This window comes from Rhea pennata, chromosome Z, assembly GCF_028389875.1.
Source record: "Rhea pennata isolate bPtePen1 chromosome Z, bPtePen1.pri, whole genome shotgun sequence".
Taxonomy (NCBI): domain Eukaryota; kingdom Metazoa; phylum Chordata; class Aves; order Rheiformes; family Rheidae; genus Rhea; species Rhea pennata.
The window spans coordinates 59,422,146-59,440,405 of NC_084702.1; the positions used below are offsets into that span (position 1 = coordinate 59,422,146).

General features: G+C 34.3%; 1 protein-coding gene across 1 annotated transcript in view; it reads left to right on the top strand.

Moving 5' to 3' along the window:
• Nucleotides 1–411: 411 nt before the first annotated feature.
• Nucleotides 412–18,260, top strand: part of ADAMTS6 (ADAM metallopeptidase with thrombospondin type 1 motif 6) — a 144,452-nt gene continuing 126,603 nt past the window's right edge. The window contains exons 1-6 of the mRNA XM_062599217.1: nt 412–508; nt 1,264–1,628; nt 8,508–8,676; nt 14,513–14,730; nt 15,269–15,352; nt 15,856–16,001. Coding sequence (XP_062455201.1) covers nt 412–508; nt 1,264–1,628; nt 8,508–8,676; nt 14,513–14,730; nt 15,269–15,352; nt 15,856–16,001 — 1,079 coding nt within the window. The remainder of the gene's footprint in view (nt 509–1,263; nt 1,629–8,507; nt 8,677–14,512; nt 14,731–15,268; nt 15,353–15,855; nt 16,002–18,260) is intronic.

The window sequence follows — 18,260 nt, forward strand, 5'->3', positions numbered from 1 at the left end:
AATGGTTAAATATTATTGTAAAATTTATATTGTGTAGTTTATTATAGTTGCTTACTGTTTTGCAGTATCAATCTGTTTTAACAGAATTTGCCTTGATTCATTTTCTTTTTTTTTTTCAGGGAAAGAAATGGAGAAAATTCAGTAACTGCTGAGTCTAACATCTTACAGATAACTTAAGGAATTTACAAATGCTTGTTTCTGTGTTGAGAAAATGACTGCAGATATAGAAGAAAGTACAGGTTGTTGGAAAAGAATACCAGTCAAAAAGTGGAATGTCCAATAGTTAATTTGGAAGTACTATAAATATACCTGTTATGGTGCGATTCTGGAGTGGAGTTAACTCTATAGCACACGGGTAGCCCTCCAAGAAGGAAAAAAAAACCCCACAAAACTTTTAAGTTTTTCTAAATTATGGAAATTTTTTGGAAGACGTGGACATGGATTTTGAGCCTAGTTGTTGTTTCATCGGAATTTCACAGTGACAACAGGCTTTCATATAGTTCTCAAGGTAGGAGTCTGACCTCTGTAGCTGTAAGAAGCATGGATTTCTGTGTTGGGTAGCTAACATTTTCTAAACCATGTTTACAGTATTTTACAAGCTGTTAGTTCTGTCATGATTCATTATCATGAAAGCTAATTACAAAGAATCTGATTGAATTGTCCTAATTTCTGTCTACTTTTAGCTGTAAGAAAGTCTCACAAATTAAATCCTGTAAAATGTTGTACTGGCTGATAGTTTAGAGCCTTATCAGAATGTCATTAATACTTTTTAAAAACTGGAAAGGAAGGATCTAATCTTACTTCGATCTGTTAACTTTTGTAGGTTTCTAATGGAATGAAGAGCCATTTACATGTTTTTACAAAGTAATACTTCTTGTCATTACTACTGTTTTTATTTTTGCAGGTGGATCTAATAGCTTTTGGCTTTGAATGGTATCACTAGGAGGAATACGTCCCTCTTAGGTAGAACCTAGCCCTAAATGTTTATATATTTTGGGTATACAGGAAAAGATACGTAGCTTAAAACTTTGTGATATCAGATTAATAAGAAACTAAACACGTTTTGTTGGCTTAGTAAATAAAATATATTTTCATTCTAAAGCTCTGCATTTTAAATTTACCTAAAAATGACTTTCACTCATGGGGGTGATAAGATTTAGCCAAATACGGTTAATGTTTATATACTACTACTTGTTGTTTCCTGTTATATTTTCTTCTCTTTTATGCCCACTCCCTGGACTGTCTTACCTTGTGATTACAAAGAGGAATTCCTGTCTTACCTTGAACACTACCAACTAACAATCCCAATAAGGGTTGATCAAAATGGAGCCTTCCTCAGCTTTACTGTGAAAAATGCTAAACCCTCAAGGAGGAGGAGGAGCACAGACTCTTATGATCAAGAACTGGCAGCATCTAAATTATTTTTTAAACTTTCTGCCTATGGCAAGCACTTTTATTTAAACCTGACTCTCAACACAGATTTGGTATCCAGACATTTTACAGTAGAATACTGGGGGAAAGATGGACCTCAATGGAAGCATGATTTTTTAGACCACTGTCATTACACAGGATATTTGCAAGACCAACATAGTACAACTAAAGTGGCATTAAGCAACTGCAATGGTCTGGTAAGTGCATGTTACATGTTCTGGTATAATAGTATGCTTGCCTCTTTTAAAATACAGAAGAAGAATTTCATTGGCCTAGCTTTCAGTCTTTTGAATTCCTGTGAGAAACAAGAAGATAGATGCAAAAAACAAACAAAAAACCAAAAACAAAACAAAACAAACAAAAAAACAAAAAACAAACAAAAAAAAAACCAAAAACAAAAAAAAAAACAGACCAAATCTGGGTCCTGGGGGAAAAGCAGTCATCGCTTTCTTAAGCTTAATTGTAAGTACTAAGACCCAATTCTGTAGTCCTTCAGCAGACAACACTTTCATTATTTACAGTGTCTGCTTTAGGGCTGCAAGATTAGGTCTGTGGTGAGATTATTACAGATTATTAAAATTTTAAACACAGAGGGGAGAACACTGGATCCTGTAGGATGCTCAGTCTCTCCCGTGAACTAGAGATTGAACTGAACACCCACTTGCCATCTCTTAGAATTTGGGTGTAGAAAATTAGAATAAATAACAGAGCTTGGTGTAGAAGTCATCACTGCTATAAATCCAAAAGGTGAAGAGGAAAGCAGATCCTTCGCATGTACCAGGATCAGAAAGTAACTGTGTGTGTGTGTGTGTGTGTATATATATATATATATATATATATATATGTATATATATATATATGTATATATATTCTTTTTAAGAAATTTTTTGTTTACAAATTGAACAGTTGCATTTAAACTAAAAATAGGATTAAAAATTCTCATCTCATTTCTTTTTTGAGCTCTTCTCTTATTGTTGATCTCTTAGTCACATGGCAGTAATGCTTAAATGGGAAAAAACCTTCATTTTTTCAGGAAGAAAATTAAAACAGAATTGCTAAAGTACGACCTTTTTATCCTTGGAAGTGCTACAGAATAATCTATTTTGAGACATGATTGCAAACAAAAGCCTGCAGTTTCAGAGGGGTGGATTGCAATACACACAGCTTTTTGATGTCCCTGATAAAGTCTAGGTTAAGTTTTTGAGTAGATTTTTTTTTTTTTTTTTTTTTTTTTTAAGAATTTTCAGGGGTAAATGAACACTCCTGATAAAACCTAGTTAAGATGGAGCTCTCTCAGTATGGTAACACAGTATGGTTAATGCAGGCTTGCAGCTGATTTGTTCTAACTTTATACAATTTTAACTTCAGCTTTACAGTCTTCATGTAAAAACAATTTTCGCTGCTCTTACTGTGCCTCACACCATGAGGTGGCTTTTAGCATTCCTGTTGTGTGTTTTCTTTCTGTCTACATTCTCATTCTTTTACTGCAGCAAAGCTGCCTGTGTTGTGGTTTCAGGTGTCAGTGCATTAACATAATGTTTGTAAGTTAACTTTAGTATGTAATACTGCACGATAAATAATTATCTACAGAGTTTGTAGCTATTGGCTGCTCTTACATATTTCTTCCAGGGTTCCTGCTCTGGATAAGGCAGTCTTGGGTGCTTGGGCATACCATGACTGGAACTCTGGAGTTCTTCTCCATGGTCATGCTTCTTACCTGGGACTGTATGTGTCAGGTGCCCACTGCCTCTCCTAGGCCGAGTCAGGAGCGTGGGAGGTTCCCATCATGCTCCAGAAGCAGCAGTGGGGTAGCACAAGACCTCTCGCTTGCAGGGACCCTTTAAAGGGCTGCAGTGGTGGGCTAGACTCAAGAAAATTCTCTGCTGCAGTGTTGGCAGGGCCTTTCAGAGAACTGAGTTTGGGAGTTACCACTCCATTCAGATAAATCTGACAGTTATTTTTAAAATGATTATTCCTACTAATAAGTGTTTTGTTATACAGCTGCTTGTTACACTATGCTTAATAAAGCAATTGGCAATGAATATTAAGAACACTATTTGTTTTAGAATTGATGGTAATTCATCATATCAGATTCTTGCTCGGGGCATTTATATTTTACAGCCAAGGAGGAGAATGGAAGAGACTGCCTGTTACATTCTGCATAGTCATTGATCCACATCTGTCCAAAACCTGTAGTTTTAAGATGTCAGTAATTCTGAATGGTGCCTCCTTCATTTTGACTCACTTTCTAATTAGAAACTTAAGCCTTCCGTTTTTGCCAGTTGTCCTGTTAAGTTTCAGCCTTGTCTGAGTCAAATTTACTCCTCGTATGAATGTTTTGAGTTCCTCTGTTTAGTTATTCAGGGTGAGTGAGTGAGACTATGGTTTAATTAATGTAAATTGTTTGAGTCAGAAGAACATTTATAGTATCTGATACAAGTTTTAATGCAAATAGGGCTTTCAGTTTCATTATGGTAAAACTGAGCAGCAATCAGTTCATTTCCTTCTCTTCATTTCCAGTTTTGGCCTTTCCTTCTATACTCCTTTTACTTTAGCATAATTGTGGCCTAGCATACAGAAACTACAAGAATGAGACTCCGTAAGTTAATAGCCTGTAGTCCTGGAGTGCTAAGTAAAAAGCTGTTAATTTACTGAGTCTCATTCTTGTAGTTACCATATGCTAGGCCACGATTATGCTATAGATTATCTGAAGTTTTAAGAAGTCCTCTATAATACAGTGAGCAGTCATGTAAGGGAATTGAAGACCTTGTTCAGCAAGCTTTTTAGCTTCTGAACTCTTATTTACTTCAATGCATGTTCCATTTGTGGCTGGATTGCAGGTTTGGCCTTCTCATGAAAAAGCCTGCAAAGAGCAGTATTTTGGGGCCTTTAGATGTTGAGTGCAAGGCAGCAAGGTTGAGGTGTGATGATGCTGTAGTTGAGATTGTCTGAGCTGAGCATGTCATACTGAAGGAAGGAAAATAAACCGTGGCAGGCTGGCAAAAGAGTGAATTTCACCTTATGGAGAGAAATTTCTGGTAGTGGACTAAAGCAGAAATCAGACTTACCCTGTTCTTGTCCATCTCTGCCCACTTCCAGCTGTCAAAGTTCTTACTAAATGCTCAAGCAAGTTTTCCATTTTAGCAGATTTTCTCATTTTGAGCTTGAGAAGTCCAGTAGCAGGAAATATATTTAAAACTTAGAGAGTGATTTATTATTAGGAAAGTGATTTGGGGGCTAAATCTCATTTTGAGACTACTGTGGCTCCAAGGAAATGTTTAATGTAAAAGGCCAAGTATTTCCATGGTATGTAAGATTGCATGTACTGTGCTGGGCAGCACAGATGTCTCTGTCCAAACAGAAATCCCAGGGAAGCCCAAGAAGTAGGTTGTAGCTAAAAGAATGACCTTTACATGTCATTCTTTGGTTAGAGGAAGAATTACTTTGCCAGAAGACTTCATGTTCTTTTCATGTATTCATAAATCTATGGTTTTATAAATTGTTCATAGCCTTCTTAAATTAGCTAATTGGAAAGCTGGTTCTACCTTAAAGAAAGCATTTACTTTTATAGATTGTAAATCGCATGTACTATGATATTTTGAGTAATACTTTTAAATCATAAATCATTTTTGCCTATGATTTATAACATTTGGAAATATCAGAAATGATGTTAAAGGCTGATCTAGTATTCGGTTTTTTTCTGGAGTTCTCTTTGATCCTAATATGCATTTGCAGTATGGACTTAGTATTCAGAAAATCATGTATAAGCTGTTCCTAGTTTTAAAGTGTTTAGATAGTTTCCGTGATGTACTGTTCCAGTCCAGATCACTTTTTGTCATCCTTGAGAATACGCTAAGCTAATGCAGCTTGTTTCATTAGGCACAGAACTGTACAGAAGCAGAGAACCAGCTGTAGTGGTATTGAACAACACTGACAGATTTTCAGAAGTTTCCATGACTATTATTTTATATTAAAAATAAAGCATAATATCTAGAAAGGGTTGATTCTGTAACTGATGGATGTCTGAAGTACAGTAAGGTCTAGCTAGACAGCCTGACACAAAGAACTGCTTTTTCACAATTTTGCAAATTCATGTGAACTCCATGTGGATTCACAGATTTGTCTGAGCGTGTTAAGCTGTTGGATCCAGACTTTATATATGTTAGCTGGAGTTGGATTGGATAACAGGATCTCAAACAGTCTATTTTAGATAATGATCTTGGGAATGTTGCTTGAAGTGACCTATTTGGGACATTCAGCTTATTTCTTAAATGTGTAATATTTTTATCAAAACCTTTCGCTGGTGATTCTTGTCTCTTAATGATATCCTTCATACTTTGGAGCAGGTGTTTAATATATAAACTGTTGAAGTTCAACTATAAAAGCAAAACTCAAAATTAATTCCTTTAAATATTTTAAAGTACATAATTTCAATCTCTCTTTTTCAACTGAAACAATTTTGGCCGAATATAGATGATAGGCCAAAAATGAGATTGAGAATGTTAATTTGCATATAATAGTGTAATTATCACTCTTAACCAGGTGCTACTGAATGCATATACAATGGAGGCATCTCCAACCACATAGAATAAATGCTGAAAAAATTGATGATTTCCTGGTTGCCTTCACTGTTAGTACCTGAATGCGCTGTCGTAGTAGTTTGCAGATAGTTGTAGTAGTTTTTGTTTCTTTTATACACAATTTATTTAGAGAATTAATGTTGCGATTAAGTGTTGTTTATGGCATCTGAATTGACTTGCTTACACAGAGGTTGTACTGCTTCTTAGAAATATTAGTTTTTAGTATTTGATAGAACTTACTTGTATTTAGACTTGGTAACCTGTCTGGACTTGAGTACAGACGTGAAGAGTGTGTACCCTGGAGTAATCAGATCTAGGTTAAGGCTTCTCTGTTGCAGAGACAGGGCCACAGTACAGATGGTACTTCTGTCTCCACAGGCTTCGCAAAAAGCAGGTGGTGTTGGCCAGAACCATTCTGCAGGTTTCCTCTGGGAACATTATACCAGAGCTTATAATGGACCAGGATTTGGTTGAACCCAGATGTCTGACATCTAGACTGGATGCAATCCAGACTCAAGGTTCTTTCCACACATCTGGGGAATCTAGTTACAGTTTGGTTTATACTTTCAAGACTGTTTAAGCAGCAGTATACCACTAAGTGATTTATTTTTAGTGATATCTTAGATTCCAAGTAACAAGAAGGCATTATGAGAGAATTTTGTACCTACGTCGGCCAAGTGAATGTAGACCCTGATGTTATTTTCTTTAGTAAATAATGAAGTTCATAATGGAAAAATACTACTGAAGAGGCACATCAATTGTTACAGTCACTATGTAAGAAATGTGTAACTGAAAAATGAAGCATGTTCATAATACGTTTTTTCAAAATACATAGTACAGGTATATTTAGAGAATACCTTTATTCCTGAAGTGTTGTACAGTATTTCTTCATTTATGGATTGTATGTTGTTACTGAAATCCTGTTTTGGGAGTGGAGAACAGCAGACAGTCGGTACATAGAACAGCAGTAGGAGGAGAGTCTTCACCAGGAGTGCAATAGCAAACCCTGATCTTTTAAACAGCTTTGGATTATTTAAAGCAGATATGGACCAAGTGTTTTATGATTACTTAATATATTAGAGAGCTCATTGGAGAAGTACAACCCCTTTTAAAAAGAAGACTCATGCATAAGACTTGCTTTACAGATAAGAGAGCAGAAATAGAAACACACAGCTGTATTGGCTGCTTCTGCGAGAGGGTAATCTTTGCAACCTTTAGGAAGTACCTTGAGACAGGTTTTCTGCACACATCACTGATTGCAGAGCTTAAGTAACATACATAATAATTCTTGAAGATGTGTGTTGAGAATGGGATGCTGAATAGTTTTAAATCCTCTTTAATTAAATAATGATGAATTCGCAATAAAGCGAATAATACTTTTTTCTTTTGTTATCTTGAACAATCTTATAGTGACTTTAATGGAATCTAGACCGGTTTGTAATTCATCAAATCAAGTTATGAATGCAGAATTTCCTGTTTCCCAGTCTCCTAAGTGATCAGTATCTCTTTCTCATAGTGTTGAAAGATTATATGGTAAGAAATTTCTTGATACAGATACTAGAATTTGTAAGTTAGCAAATGTAGGTTTTGGAGTCTGTCAGGTCTACTCCCCAATATTTTTATATCTGAAAGGATCTTAAAGCTGGATCTTTTCTTCTATAATTCAGTTTTAATTGCTGAAAATTCAGGATATTGCATAGTTGCTCTGAAATCTCCCCTTTCTTCCATAAACCACTTCCTGTTTGGAAGCAACAGAGTTCAAAAATCTGAAATTACGAGATCTACCATTCTGCAGTGCAGTATGAGGGGGGACAAAATGTTCATTTGTTATGGGGAATGAGATCTGGTACATAGACTGCAACAACTCTGATTCACCAAAGGTCTGTGTTGAGACCTTTCAAGGAATAAATGCTTTGTAGATCATTTAGCTTAGGTTAATACTAGTAATTTGATTTTAATAACTCTAGCTCAGTTTTGGAATTCAGCATTTGGATGTAGAACATAATGTTTTCCCTGAATAATATATTCTGAAATAAATCTCTCTTGTAGTTTTTAAATATGCAGTATATGGCATTAAGGACCTACAGCATGCCATCGTAGAGGGCTCGCTCTTTGAAAGAGGCCATTTTGGCTTGGCATCACTTCTAATGGATATGAGTCGTGTAGTTTAGAAACATCTCTGTGAGCAGATTTTGTCATATACCAAGAGTATCTCTTGCTCTCTTACCATATCCACCAAGGGTGGTGGGAAAGAACTCGAGAAGTAGAACAATATTTTTTTGTTTATTCTTCCCTTACTGTGTTGTGTATAGGGACCTACTCCCACTCCCACTAAAGTCAGTGGAGGAGAGCTGGTTTATCTGCTGTTTTCTATGTTTGTGTCTTGTGGAATTCTTCACAGAAATAAAGGATAGTCAAATGTTACTGTAAATTTAACTTATTTATTAGTTTTATATTTTGTCTTTTGAAGTTATTTTCTTTTTTTTCCCCTTCAAGCATGGAGTAATTGCTACAGAAGATGAAGAGTATTTTATAGAGCCTTTAAGGAATATAACAAAGAATTCCAGTAACTTTAATTATGAAAATGGTCATCCTCATGTTATTTACAAAAAGTCTACTATGCATCAACAGCATCTCTATGATCATGATCACTGTGGAGTCTCAGGTAAAAGAAAAAAAATGTCAGTTATGTATATACAATTAACTATAAAATTGTAACTAAAGTTGTATTTTAAAATCTCTTTTAGTAGATATGAAGGTACAGTGGAGATATTTTCCAGATGGAAAATTCCTATTGCAACTGTGGTGCACTCCTTTGAAAAGTAGTTTTTTTGTTGTTTTTTTTTCCCCTCCAGATTCAGATCAAGAATATAGGACTGCTTGAAGGATAAGGTTCTGGGAATAAGTCTTGCTTTATATCTGTGTTGTGCACAGTGTAGTGATGAGCACAGGCTTCCTCAAATGTGCTATAGATGTGCTTTGTTCCCAAACTGGAAGGTGCTACTTGAGTGACCAAGTATTGCAGCTCAGTGTTTAATGAATGTTCCATCCCATTTGCACAAACCTGATGTTATAATTCTGATAGTTTTGTCATTAGCAATACGTTTGGAACTGATCAAGAGCCTCCAAGTCTTCCTCACTTAAGGTGGTTTAGGTATGTGTGTTTGTTTTGTTTTTGTTCAATGAGTTAAGGTAATTCCATGGCAGCTGAACAGGTGATTTACAGGTGCCCTGCAGGAAGGACTACATGGTTTTGATTGAGAGATTATTTACCTTTAAAGCACAGTTTAACTTCCACAAAAACACTTTTCAAATATCCCTTTCCTGACATGATTTCCACTTGCTTAAACTTAAGCCAAAAGCTAATTTATGGAGTTCTTTTTGGAGTAAATCTGGCAAGTTGTTCTGGAGCGCTAAAATGTCTTTCATGTACTTGAAAAATGATCCAATCTTAATGTTTACGTTATTGTTCTCAGGAATAGCTTGTTCTTAGAAGTTTAGTCCTGGACATTAGTTTTCCATGAGATTCAGTCTATAGGACAGGTTCGCAAATATTAAAATAATGTCATTGTTTGTTGATGTTACCTCTTCCAGCTTTTCCTTTTGGAAGTTGTAGTTTTTCCTAGCACTGGCTGACTGAACTTAAAACACAGATTGTTGACAAAAACCTATGCCTGGGAGAGAATTTTTCCAGAGTGGTTCAATTAACTGTGCTTAGACTCATAGGAAATGTCAAACTTCTTATACTAAACTTCATGGGAGTGTTATTTCATCCTCATTCCTCTCAAGATTGCGGAACAAGTCTTCTAACTATTACTATGTGCTGCAAGACTTGGAGTGGGTGACTGATTGTAAAATAAGATAACATTGTATGTGTGTGCTCCAATTTATGCATATTACAATAGACCTCTGCAGAGCATCCATCTTTTTCTTTCATTGTATAGGCAATGTGGGCATTTAAACCTCTTGAAATAAGTGAAAAGATGATGAGATGTTTGACACTAATTTTTACCATTGTTATTTCCCTAGAAAAAAGAAACTTACTGACTTCTGTCAGATACTACTTTATAGATTAATGCTTAGGATGTCACTCTTCGCCAAGCAAGGGTGAAGCAGTGGCGGCTAGTTGATGAGCTTGTGTCTAACTGTTATGGCAGCATGTGTCTCATGGATCATTGGTTGATCAGAGCTTTGCATCTTGCATATTCCTTGTGAAACATCTAATAATTTTAATGTGTATTCCTTTGTATTTTTTATTACCTCTGTCGTTAGAAGTTCCTTAGCATTCTCTAGGCTTTTTTTGTCTGTCACATTCTGAAGTCTTAATCATTGAAATGCAAAAGCTTTGCATCTTGCAAGCAGAAGATCGTGCTCGTACTCATTTCTCTCAGTTTCTTTCTCTTCAAAACTTTTACCTGATGATCTCTCTACTTTTTCCAGTTGCTGAAAATTTCTGAAAACCTTTTTTACTTCCCAGAACTGCAATGTCTTATGTTTCCAGATGAAGTACTATTTTAGTCTTTCATGCTACCAAACCTCTTAAACTCACTTTCTGAGCACGGCATAAACCCGTTATCCCAAAGGGACATGGCATCCAATACAAGAATACCTAAAAGATAAATCAAATACTAATTTCCAGTTTCTCAGCTTTCAGGCCATAGGACTGAGGCCAGATTTACAATAATAACTTTTTCTGCTAGTAGAATGAAATTTGTTCAGCATTTGACCATTTTTAGAAGTTTTGGATGCTTCCATTTTGTATCTATTTTCTTTTGTTTGTTTTTTCCCCAAGCATAAATGCAGTTGTAAAGAAAAACAAACAAACAAAACTGTTACTGCCTTTTTTTCAGTATATTACTTATTTTGTATGGAAAGTGATTTTAGCTATCTATTTGGAACAGTTTTCCAGTATAATATGCTGGGACAGGTCTGCTTGTGTAGGTGTGCCACTACTCACATCCTGACAAATTTCCCCTACTGTAATCTAGATCTAAATTTATCATGCATCTGCTCTGTGTCAAGGTGTGGTCAGGGTTTTTGAAACAAGAGACAAGGAGAATATTATTTCTGACTTGTCAGAAAAATAGCAGTAACTGACAAAGTGGGGCAGGGAGTCTGAGAGATGAGTTGGGATGAGAAAGTGATGGATTTCTTCACAATACATAATAGAATTATGGTGATTCATACAAAAGAAGAATTTGAGAGATGGATACAAATATTTCTCTATTTGGCAGATCATTTAAGTTCAGGTAAGGATATAGGATGGAATTGTGGCTGATTTCCAAAAACTTAGTAATATTTTAAGCAGTTAGACATAAGACTGTTTTAAAACCAAAAAATCTTAAATTAGTATTTTATGTATATGTTGTCACCAAGTTAACTGTCTTACTAAATAGAGCTTAAATCATTAAGACCTTGTTAGAAGCTGTTTAACCTCAAATTTCAGTTACTACAGTGGGATATGAGGCCTTTGGGGCGTCTTGCAGAAGCACTCAATGCTTTGTGGGATCAAAAGTAGTGTAACTATTTCAGAGGCAAAATGTTAAAATCCATCGTTAATGTTTGCAGCAAAGATTTTGTTATAAACTGCTTTTGATGGTGTTCTTGTTTGACTGTATAGTTTATTGAAATATTTATTTTGACTGATGCCTAATGTGGTTGCAAAAAAAAGTTATTCATTATTTTTGCATTTGCACAATCTTAAGAAATACGCTTTTTTTTTAACTGAAAGGCTGTGTTCTCATATTTGTGACTAAAATTGAAATTTGGCCTATTTGGCAATTTTAGAGTTGTGTGAGTTAAGAAAAAAATTCAGATATACAGACTGCTTTGGATGTGATTCAAAACAAATTGGCATTTGTATCCTGAAAAGCAGCAGGTCCGTTATTTAGAGATGGCTCCATTACATGCTGCCTCATGTTGGGATTTTGCTCAAGCCAGGTTTTAGTATATTCTAGAATGAAAAAAACCCCACATAAATATATATGTATATATATGCACACATTAATATACATTGTTAAAATACTAAAAAGCAGCACATAATTCTCGTAGCTGTATTTAGCATGAGTTTCTGTAGTATTGTGAGATCTTACTTATTTGTATTTATGTGTTGTCTTCTCCCCCACTCTACTGTGCACCCCTGTGAGTGTCATTAGAGGCCTGACTTAAGAAAATGTGGGTACCATAGTTGTAAACTTTGTGTCTACACACATATAAATTTCTTTCCAGTTGTGATTTAAAACTAAATTTCTTACTTTTTAATATTTACTTTGGAGATAATTACATTTTTTTTCCTGATTTTTGTTGTACGTGAAGGGGTTACCAGTGTTCAATCTTAATGCTAGTTTAAAGGGATTTTTTCATCTAGAAATAAGGAGGAAAATTAATTTTCTTAAAAAAGCTAAAACATTTCAATAAAATTTGCAACATACTTAAACTTTTTTTTTTGGAAGATTATGTCAATTAACTTCATTTAGCATGTTTAAAATAAAACTGTGAACAACTCAAGGAGTGTGAGGCTGAGTACTAAGGAGTGTTTTCAAGTTTCCCATTACTTATGAGACTAGCTAAAGCCTAGTTCCATCTGGAAAGAAAAGGAAAAATGTTTGTTTTTGTGAAGTCTTCTGAGACCTTTATTTGAAAGATTCAATGAGGATTGAGTCCAAAAGAAGAGTTTTTTTTTTCTGAAAGATTTTTGTGTGAGCTTACTGATTTTTTTCAAATCTTTAATGCAGATGTGCATCTTTAAATAATGAAAATTTGTGAATGAATGTAGAAATAATACTGTATTTATAAACAAATTCTAGCATTATAAGCGCATCAGAAGTCTTCAAACATTAACATTTGTTACTTGAATATGAACCAAGTGTTCTTTTTAATTTTACTACAGAAGTTGTAAGAGAAAATTCCAGACATTCCGAAATCTCCGCTTTGGTGAGATGAAGATCTTTGAACAATTAAAGTGACTTTGGATTTCGTAGAATAGAGATGAAAAACATGGAAAAAGCTATTGATTACAGAATCCTCAAGACTTCAGTACCCAATACTGCTTTTTAGAATGTGTTTAATCTTATCAAGGCTTGCAGAATGATGAGGAATTTTACTGTCATTTTGTTGACTACTTGGTTTCTCTTCAATTTTAAACTTTTCTATAATATACAACTTTTAAAGCCAACACTGTGTATGAAAGAGCACTAGAATCAGAATGATGAAGCTTTGCATACCAAGTTTCGACTTGATCATATATCCTTTGTACTGTAGTTATTGCCCTTTGAAAATAAGGTGTTTACCTGAATTGCATAAAGCTTTATTTGTTTTGTTTTGTTTTGTTTTTCTTAACTGAAAGGACTAGTCCAATCAACTGGTTCTTAGTTGAACTGGCTTTAGTAGAGATACGTCTTTATCTCTGGTACTAGTCACATGAGTACTTCTTATTAAGTCATTTTAAGAACATATTTAACTTCTAGCATTCTTATGTTCATTTACAGCTAGCAAGAATAGGTACTTTGTAATCCTTCTTAGGGAAAGGGTTCCTAATTATGTACTTTAATAAACTGAAGGTTGAGTTCAGTGTGGGTCCTGTGATGACTGGATACTTTTTACACATAAAGTCAACTTGCAGAGAAGGAGGTGGAATTCAATTTTGTACTGAGGCCAGGAGTTCAAATAAAAAATCTGTAGCGTTTTATTTTTCTGATAATTGTAACCGTTTGGATTTTTAATATTCAATCTGTCGTATACAAATGCTAATTTTTCTATAGCAAAATATTTACTTGAACTTTACAAGTACAAGAATCAATGGATTTGAATTGAAATTAATGTTAAAAACAACTGAAATTACCCTGTGTTAGGCCATTTAAAGTTTTCCATTATAGTTAATTTGTGAGGTAAATAGTATATAATTGCTTTTTAAAAAGAGACATAATTTGTTTGGCCAAATATTATTATGTAGTGATCAAAATTGGCTGATAATTGTATAATTTCACAGCAGGGAAGCAGCTTCTTCTTCTTTTTTTTTTTTTTTTTGGAGTGGTGTCAGAATGTTTAATTCCTTGATATATTTTGATTTCCTTTTACCTTAATTTTGTATTTTTGATGTTCAATATGTTTTTCCAAATATTACAGCAATCTTGTTCTTATCTTTAAAATCCTGAATTGTACTCATGCTTAACTATAATCTTTAATATTAACATAGCTGAGCAGTTTCAGATCTTTTAAGAGAAGATGCTGATTTATCACCCTAAACCATATTGAGGGAAGTTGAGGATGACACCCTACCTTGTAACAAGTTTTTTTTCCCTCACCATTATATGTTATTTTAAAATCAAGTTTTTGTGTGATTTTGTGTGTGTGTGTGTATCAAATAGCTTTAATTTTTTCTTACCTCAATAAAGACTTGTTGTTTTCGTAACCTTAAGATTATAATCTCAACATAAAACGGTTGTATTTGCATGAGTTTTAGTAGGGACCTGTCTGAAGTGTGTAATTATTTTGGTTTCTAGAAGACCTCACAAGAAGCAGTAAGCCTTGGTGGATGAGTGATGCATCTGCTTTTCCAACTTCACTTCCAGTCAATGACACATTAAGTAGTCACAGTCGACAGAAGAGATCAGTAAGCCTTGAACGGTTTGTGGAGACGCTGGTAGTAGCTGACAAAATGATGGTGGGATACCATGGTCGCAAAGACATTGAGCATTACATTTTGAGTGTAATGAATATTGTAAGTTTGATCCCTCTCTGTTTGTTCCCTCTCATGCATGTAATTTACGTGTTCTGAAATCATGAGTAACTATAAAATGTTGAGTTTATTTACTGGCACGAATAATGTCTTAAAATATGTATCAGCTTGCAGGAACTCATAGTTGAAATATGACAAATAATTTTGTGGGTCTTGTTGTGAAAATGGAAAAAATGTAGTACTATTCCTGTCAAGAAGTATGCTGAATTCAGTTTTAAATTGTGCTTGTCTTTAGTTTTAAATTCATACGATTACACTGAAAGATTGTATAGTTTTATTCCATTTAAATGAAGACCCTAAATGCTCCTTATAATGGATGGGTTATGAAACAAGATATAACAGTTTTCATTGAAAAAGGTGGTGGAAGAATTTTGTTTTTACTGAATGGTCATTTGTTGGTCCAAAAATAGTTCTTGCTTGGACAGTAATTACATTTAGCGGGAAAATAGATTAGTCACTTTACGAAACAAATCATGTTTCTTGTCTGACTTTGTGCCTTTTCTTATTTTCTGGAGGTCAGGTTGCCAAACTTTATCGTGATTCCAGTCTAGGAAACGTTGTGAATATTATAGTGACTCGTTTAATTGTCCTCACTGAAGATCAGGTAAGAGTTATTACACTTAAATTTTATATCCTTGGAAATACAAGGCACTCTATTGCATAATATTATAGACTTCACTTAATTATTGCTTGAAATGGCTGCATTTGTGTTTAAAACCTGTCTTGTAATCTTTCGCTACTTTAATCAAGATAAAACAGTTCAAAGGAATATTTCCTCACATGCCATCTCAAAGATACCTGTTCAATACTTCAGGTGAATGTTAATCCACCTTCAGGGATGTCAGCTTTATTTTTAGCTCTGTATCTTGATATTCTGAATTCTTTGTATTTACATAACCATTATTAAAGTTGAAGCAGAAAGAATGCTTGTTCAGTAATACACTACTGAACTTTGGGTCAGATTTTACACAGATAAAATTTGGCAAGAAGAGGTTATTCCTAGAAACCACTGCTTCTAATTATAGTCCCGTTTTAGTCTTCAGAAGGCTTAACAACTGACCTTAGTAATTTGTTTGGAACATTTCTGGTATGCATGTTGTATTGCAGCCAAACTTGGAGATAAACCACCATGCAGACAAGTCCCTCGATAGCTTCTGTAAGTGGCAGAAATCCATTCTCTCCCACCAAAGTGATGGAAACACCATTCCAGAAAATGGGATTGCCCACCATGATAATGCGGTTCTTATTACTAGGTATGGTCATTATAAGTATTGTGTTTATTTTATTTTATTTCTGTAGCTTTCTTGTTTCTACTTTTGTACAGAGGCTAGTTTTAAAGTAATATAATTAGTAGGTAATCTTACGAGGAGGAAAATTAACAGATGGCTTGTTTCAGTTATATCAGACTTAAAATATAGATTAAGGATTTGGAAAGGTAAGATATACAAATTACTTGCCTCTGCTGTTACTGCTCATTTCATAACTGCCAATGAAAAATATTCTGATAGAACAGATGGATCTTATTGAACGTTTTTTAGTTTTATAATTGGAAAAAAAATTAATTATGGAGGACAAACAATATGGGAAACATTTTATTGATCATATTTAATGCTTTTTGGTAAGAATTCCAAGCCAGAACTTCAACTATTGTATATCAGTATTTCTTGTTGAAACAACAGGTTCCTGCAGGATCAAGCAATGTGAGAATCTGCTTTGTAGTTGTTTTTATTTATTATGCTTAATGAAGAGGAGAACGGTCATTTTCAATAGCTACTTTCTAAGCCTGAATATGTTCACGTTTGCCTGTATTCCACTGTTACTGTGACAGATTCAGCAATGCTTGCTCTGTAGTCTGACAATCCTGGTGAACACCAGTGTATTGCTGTTTATAATTGCGGGCAAGCAACCATACTTAATTAGGAAATTTGTTTCTGATTGTTTAAGGGTAGTATTTTTTTCCTTTACGTGTTAAAGTGGCAGCAAGTGCAGCAGCAGTAATTTGGGTTGTGATCTTTTTATTGTAATTTGTTTTCCAGGAGGTTTTCTGTACTGCTCTCTATGACCTGTTTGTGGAATCCTTATGTTTACTGCAGAAATCTTTGAAACAGTTATTTTAATAACTAGTCTTTAGAGTTTTGTGTAACGGGTGTAACAGTGGTTGCATTTTTTGGGGTGGTGATTTTTTTTGAAAGGAACAGGTTTTTTTTTGCGATGGAAAGAAAAATCGATTAACCTCTACATATTTTTATATTCATGATTTTAAGTGTAATTGTGTAGTGCTAATGACAACATAGAGTAACTAAAATGATTACGTGTCAAAGTTGAGAGCTGTTTTTAGTCCAGTAATTTTTTAAAGTCTCTAATACTAAAAAAAATGGAATAATATTCAGAATAAAATGCAGCTACAGTCTAAGATTTTGATTTTTTGGAAAGACCTCTGTTTTTGTTAATTTTTATGCATACAGGTAGTCCCATTGGCCTCGCTAGGGCTGCTCACATATTTGAAATAAAATGCATGTTTACAGCTGTGGCTGTGCATCAGACTTCTGCTGGCATAATTTAGTCCTATAGTCTGTTGATAGTATAACTGTGCCTGAAGCTTCCCAGTTTACATGAGCTGCATTCATAACATTAAGTTTCTACTAGTGTATCTGCATAACTTGAGATTGTTAGTGTTGTTCTGGCACTGCAAAGCCAGTTGTTTATTTTCTTTCTCTGTTCTGCTCAAATGTGTTTTGTTACTATATATTCTGTACTGTTTTTTCTGTTCTGGTAGGATGTTCCTCGCACAGATACGAACAGATCTGTGTTCCAGGTCATGGCTTAAATCAATGTTAGTATGGCCTTTAACTTCAACAGGAGCAAGTTTCCGGAGAATGTGAATAATTCCTGTTGAAAGTGATAGTGTTTTTTTTTTCTTTTTTTTTTTTTTTTTTAATAGCAATAAGTAGTGAATGTTTAAGACCTCCTTATGGGGGAGGTTGTTATTTAATTATCTAGTATGCTATAAAGTTTCTGAAGGACTTCTGCATGCTAACTTAAAAAGGATATAAGAGTTACAAAAACAGCTATTTACACTTCGAGGTATTTATCTGTTATAAACAACAAGTGTATCAATGCAGTAATGGCAGACTAGTAACACCATCTTTAAAAGCCTTGCTGAACTTTTTAAGTTCAGTTATATTTGCTTTCTTTTCATTTATTTAGTTATAACTTACAGAAATAATCCCAAATGCTTCATGAAATTATTTAAATGGAATGATGAGACTCCTACTGAAGTTGGTAACTATCCTGACTCTACGAATAAATTGTCAGCATATGTGAATCATTTTGTTTTGGGCTGGAATCAGTAAAGATACACATTTGTATTAATTTAATATGTGAAGATGTTAGTTTTAAATAATTCAAAATGAAATAGTGGAAAAAATTGATTCCATTCTTTTTTGGACATTTATGTGATGAGGTAGAATGAATGCATTGTGTATGCAAGAAAAGAGTAGAATTACAGTGCT